The following is a 6,553-nucleotide window of genomic DNA, read 5'->3' as shown; positions in this document are numbered from 1 at the left end:
ACTACTAGGTGCTTGCTCATTCTCTTCACCATAGATGTGGTTTGTCAATCCATGCTATTTCTATAGGTCTCATTGTTCATTTGTCTTGTCATCTCAATCCTCTGTCCATTGATCCCCATTCTCTCTTTGCACCATCTGACAATCTATGCCATTTTCTTTTCTCTCTTGGTCCCTGATCATCATCTGAAAAACTTGGTTTCCTTTGCAGTGACCTTTGTCTATAACTTATCCCCATTCTTAGCAGTTTCTGTTATCTTATTGAATGATTGATTGTATTCCATGTGATTAAGAATTAAATAACCATTGGTAGTTTTAATTATATTCCCTACCCCAAACACCTTCATATAAATTATATTTTAGTTTATTTATTTGGACTGCACACCAAGGTACTTGGGACTCTACCTGGCTTATTGCTTGGGGGTAACTTGAAATTTTTGAAGGGATCATGTAGAGCTGGAATTCTAAAACAGGACTTCACACATACAAGTCAAATGCTATATCACAGAGCCACATCCCTGACCCAAGGTTAAGTTTCAGTGAGGAGAGATAGATGGCAGGCAATAAGCAAACATACAGTGTGTCATTTGGCAATATGTGCTATGAAAGACAGGGAAGAGGATGAAAAGTGATTTTCTTTTTGTTATTTACAGTGAGAGGTTAAAGGTCTTGAGGCTGAAATATGCCAAGCATTTTCAGAAATAGCAAAAAGGCTGTACATCTGTGTAGAGGATCAGAGGAAATAATACGGAAATCTTGAGACACTTATGGGTGGTAAGAGGTAGATTTTATGGGGGTCTTGCAGACAATTTTAAAGATGTAAGTTCTTCTTTGGAAGGAAATAGGATGTTATTGGTGCTTGAATAAAAGAGACACATAACACAACTTAGATTTCAAAAGGTTTATTCTGACTATAGTGTAGGAAATGTGCTAGAAAGAAGAAGCAGTGGAGTAAGTAGCGGATCAGTTAGGCAGAGGCTATTGCAGTAATTCAAATGGGAGAGTAATGATTTGAACCAATGTGGTTATGGGCAAGTGAAGAGATGAGAGAGATTTTATTGGATTCTAAATAAATTCTAAAGATAGTACCAATAAAATTTTCTGATACATTGGACATGGGATGTGAAATACAGAATCATGGATGAATTGAATTTCTATAATCTGAAGCAAAGAGAACAATGGAATTGTAATTTATGAAAATGGAGAAGATCATAAGGGAAGAATATTTGAGAAGAGGTAATAATCAGGATCTCAGTATTTATCATAGAGTAAAATGTTAAATATTAAAGTATGTGGTTCAAGGAAGAGACCTATTCTGTAGCTACAAATAAAAATGTGCTTAGTGTACAGGTAGTATGTTAGAACCAAACGATGGCATAGAGTCACATAATTTTTGAATTATAAGTATACATTAATTTAAAAGACCTTATATATTTTCCTCTCTCAGTACCCATCTCTGATATCAAATCAAACCAAAATAGATGTATCTATAGACCATTTGCATAATTTGTAACTTGAAGTTAGTTTCTACTGTGTATCTGCCTTGAGTAATACTGAGCATTATTGCAGATAAACAGAAGCCTAAGACAGAGTCTTAGTTTAAGGAATAATGAACTTAACATTTGGGTGTAAGTTAAATTATGTTTAAACTTTTTAAACATAATTTTTCTACAAAATGTTATAAATCATTGACTTTTTATCAATCAATTCATAAGTCTTTATTAAGTGATCTTCTTGTTCTGTGTGTTTGTCCTACAAGTAATAGGCATTCTGTGTGTGGAGTGCTGTATGTCTGGTAAATAAATAAGCGTCCAGATAGTTTTAAAAATACATTCAGAGGGGCTGGAGCCATAGCACCGCGGGTAGGGTGTTTGCCTTGAATGCGGCCAACCTGGGTTCGATTCGCAGCATCCCATATGGGCCCCTGAGCAACTCCAGGGGTAATTCCTGAGTGCAAAGCCAAGAGTAACCTCTGTGCATTACCGAGTGTGACCAAAAAAGCAAAAAATAAAATAAAATACCCCCCAAGTGCATTGAGAGTTGGAGAAAAGAAAGGGGATGTGGGTTGAGGGGAAGGAACCTGGGGACACTGGTACTGCAAAATGTACACTGGTGGAGAGATGGGTGTTTGAATATTGTATAACTAAAATCCAATAACGAATGGTTTTGTAATGCTCTAAAAATATAAATTAAAAAATTTTATAAAAGATAGTAGAGTCAATATTATTGCAAAATAAAACATAAATTATTTAATTTTAAACTAGGTGTTTAAATATTAAATGAAACAAGTTGCAAAGTTTCAACTATGTATGAAAATGACAATAAAATAATGTGAAGAATGAAACTACAAATATTTTATAGGACATTTTAGATCAGTTGTTCTTTGATCTTCTCAAACCTTCTGATTAAGTAAGAATGGATATTTCCTGAATATCCATGGAAAATGGATATTTCCTTAAAGATATTTCCATAATGGATATTTCTATAATGGATATTTCCATAAAGGATATTTCCATAATGGAAATTGGATATTTCCATAAGGAAAATGGATATTTCCTTATAGAGTTTGGTACTTCTAGCTCAGAATTCTGTGAAGAAAGGCGGATTCTTTCAGAAATTTATCATCAAGTTTAAAATGTATATTTATAAATACAATTTTTATTCTACAGTTCTTAAACCTGTAAGCTCACTGAAAGTGGTGTTTACATCCTCTCAGTTGTATGAAGAACAAAAAATTTACCATTATCTAACTCATTAAAACTGCTCTGCAAGCCTAAGGCTCAAAACTACAATATGAACACAAAGAGCTCAGTTCCCCTCAAGGACTCTTTATTTCATGAGCGTCTCTGCCTCAGAATACTTCCTTTCTTAGACACTGTCTTATATGTAATATTGAAACAGAGGCAAGGATATATATTTTTTCTGAATGTAGTTCTCTTATCAGTTTTTATTTCAAACGTAGAATGTGGATGTGTTGGGTTCATATTTGTATCGCAGCTATTTTCAACAGTCATAGTGTATTTTAATTTCATCACTAACCTTAACATTAAAACTCACACACACACACCATAGAGCAACATTGTTCTTTATTTCCATCCCAATACAAATATTTTTAAAACCTCTCTATTACCTTGAGTATTTCATGATGTTGCAACCTGCAGCTTAATCCCAAATGCTTTAGAATGTGTGCATGTAACTGTGTTATTATTGCCTACGGCTAGCTTCATGTCATCTAGTTTGTCTTTTGCTCTAGTCCTTTGATCATATTATCAGGACCAATTCTGAATCTGACACATGCATTTCCTTGAAAAAGGACAAATCTAAGAAGGCTTGTTTTCTTTTTTTTTTCTTCCCTCTCTTATAGGACTGCTTACATTAAAGGAGTTCCTCTTTCTGTTTTCCATGAAACTGAGCTGGCTAGCTCAGAAATGGAGCAAACAGATTGTAAACCTTATCAGCCGCTCTCAAAATCCAAGCATGAAATGGATTTAACTTACACTAGTTCTTCTGATGAGAGTGAAGATGGAAGAAAACCAAGACAGTCGTACAACTCCAGAGAAACTCTGCATGAGTATAACCAAGAGTTGAGGATGAATTACAATAGCCAGAATAAGAAGAGGAAAGAAATAGAGAAGACTACTCAAGGTATGTTTTTATAGGATTTTTATAACTAATATTTTTTCTTATTTAGGGATGCTTATGCATATGTTTCAAAAACATATTGCCAATGTTAACTGCTTAGTAGCTTGTATTGCTACATAATCTTAGTGAATCTGTTTCATATTCTAACCAGCTGAGGCTGCAAGTTACATGTAGTTTTTATAAATTATTATGAATCATGAATTTTGTTGTAATAATCTTCTAAATTACTTAAAATCAAAATTACAAATAGCCATTTAGAGGCTGAGGGATAAATAATTTATAATAACATAGAAAATAAATAGCAATTTTTTCAAGCCATTTACCATAGCATCAAAAGTCTTAAATATTTAGTTTCTAAAGAACTTTAGAAGCTTGGTTGCCCAGAGCTGGGCCTCCGTGCCCGTCCCGCGCAGATCAGGGGAGAAAACTGGCTTTCTAGGAGATGGAGCTAGCTGTGCATGCGCAGAGAGGGTCCCAGGCCCTTGGGGGCGGGCTGTACCTGGTTGGAATAGGAGCCGTTCAGCTAGGTTGCCCAGAGCTGGGCCTCCGTGCCTGTCCCGCGCAGATCAGGGCAATGTTGATGGAGACCAGGACCAAAAAGGGCCACACCTGGTGGTGCTCAGGGCTTACTCTTGTCTCTGCACTCAGGAATCACTCCTGACCTGGTCCAGGGGACCATATGGGATGCAGAGGATATAACTTAGGTCAGCCACATGCAAGGGAAACACCCTACCCACTGTACTGTTTCTCTGGCCCAATGCATGTACTTTCTATAGCTGCCTCTTTCAGCAGATTTAACTTCTACATGTCTAAAATCCATTTTCTCTTTGCCATTTTCATTTTGATCAATTAGACAAAGTAAGTCTAAATAATATTTCTTATTTTCCTTTCCTCTCTGATATTCTTGAATCTTAGTCTGTACCTTTTCAATCTCTCTGTCATGATATTATATTTTCCTTGGAAATACCCTTACATGCTCTTTTCTTCTATGTTTACTGAGCTATTCCTAAAGGCCTACCACACCAGCATCCTTGCCACAGAGTCCTTCTTCCTAAATTGCCCCACAATTACTACTGCATTGTGAAGGTGATCTCTTCTTTCATGATTTTGTAGGACACTTCTCTGTATCTTCTTCTGCTTCTTCTGGTGGTTATATTTTCCTAGATTATATACTTAATGAAGATGATGGGCATGATTCATGGGAATTTATTACTTTTTGACCATTCATGGTATGCTACTTTGCTTTTACCTGAAAATCTCCATTAATATCTGCTTTTTCTTACTGAAATGAATTTAAATGAATTTTTAACTTTTCCAGTAAAAGGTGAACATAGCATTGAACATTTGTTTTGTGTCAAATTGTCATAGAGAGAGCAGTGCTCTGAGCTGCTACAGTGGCAACACAAACCTGCTTCCCTAAGTAGTTTAAAGTTCCGGTCAAGTGATGCAGTGCTGTTGGGACAGGATGTGTGTGTTGAGGGCCACTCAGGAATGTTTGACAGTGCTTGGTGACTTTCAGGATTTATATGGATTTATATCTAAACTCTTCATATATATATCATAATTTAAGCTTTAGCTTAATGTCTATACTTGTCATATCACTTCTTTTTTAAATTTTTTTATTAGTGAAACATCATGAGGTAAAGTAAAGTAAAAAGTAAAAGTAAAGGCCCTCCCGTTGGTCATCGATTTGCTCGAGCGGGCCCAGTAACGTCTCCATTGGAGACTTTGTTGTTACTGTGTCTGGCATATCGAATACTCTCGGTAGCTTGCCAGGCTCTCCGAGAGGGGCGGAGGAATCGAACTCAGGTCGGACATGTTGGCTGCGTGCAAGGCAGACGCCCTACCCGCTGTGCTACATTTGTAGACTTACAAACTGTCATGCTTGGGTTTCAGTTATACAATGACTGAGTACCCATCCCTTTACCAGTGCCCATTCCGCACCACAATTAACCCAGTAGCCCTCCCACCCCCACACCCCATTCCCCCACCCCACCCTGCCTCTGTGGCAAGGCATTCACTTTTGCTCTCTCTTTTCTTTAGGGTGTTGTGGTTTGCAATAGAGGTATTGAATGGCTATTGTGTTCAGTCTATAGTGTACTTTCAGCACGTATCTCACATCTCGAGCAAGTCCTTCAAACACCTTTTACATGGTGTTCCCTTCTCTATTTGAGCTGCCTTTTCCCCCACCATGTGCTGCCAACTTCCAAATCGTGGAGCTGACCTCCTGGAAATTATCTCAACTATCCTTGGGTGTACGTCTCCCATTCTGTTACTTTATAGTCCCCAGATGAGCGCAGTCTTTCTATGTCTGTCCCTCTCTTTCTGACTCATTTCACTTAGCACGATACTTTCCATGTAGAACCACTTGTATTCAAATTTCATGACCTCATCTTTCTAACAGCTGCATAGTATTTCATTGTATAGATGTACCACAGTTTTTTTAAGTAGTCATTTGTTCTCGGGCACTCAGGTTTTTTCCAGATGTTGGCTATTGTGAACAGTGCAGTAATTAACATACAAGTACAGATGTCATTTTGACTATATTTTTGCCTCTCTGGGATATAATCCAAGGAGTGGTATTGCTGTGTCAAATGGGAGTTCAATTTCTAATCTATTTAAAATTTTTATTAGTGAAAAACCATGAGGTACAGTTGTAGACTTACAAAAGTTTGCGCTTGGGTTTCAGTTATACAATGATCCAGTACCCATCCCTCCACCAGTACCCATTTCTAATTTTTGGAGAAGCATCCATACTGTTTTTCAAAAGGGCTGAACTAGTTGGCATTCCCACCAGCAGTGAAGGAGAGTACCTTTCTCCCCATATCTGTGCCAACACTGGTTGCTTTTGTTCTTTTGGATGTGGGCCAGTCTCTGCGGTGTGAGAAGATATCTCATGGTTGTTTTGATCTGC

General features: G+C 37.2%; 1 protein-coding gene across 1 annotated transcript in view; it reads left to right on the top strand.

Moving 5' to 3' along the window:
* Positions 1-3,365: 3,365 nt before the first annotated feature.
* TENM1 (teneurin transmembrane protein 1) overlaps positions 3,366-6,553 on the top strand; it is a 784,494-nt gene continuing 781,306 nt past the window's right edge. Inside the window, exon 1 of the mRNA XM_056107733.1 lies at positions 3,366-3,642. Within this exon, the coding sequence (XP_055963708.1) occupies positions 3,426-3,642 (217 nt within the window). The 5' untranslated portion in view covers positions 3,366-3,425. The remainder of the gene's footprint in view (positions 3,643-6,553) is intronic.

The sequence above is a fragment of the Sorex fumeus genome, unplaced genomic scaffold, assembly GCF_029834395.1.
Source record: "Sorex fumeus unplaced genomic scaffold, SorFum_2.1 ptg000171l, whole genome shotgun sequence".
NCBI lineage: Eukaryota > Metazoa > Chordata > Mammalia > Eulipotyphla > Soricidae > Sorex > Sorex fumeus.
This window is presented reverse-complemented; position numbering and strand designations above follow the sequence as displayed.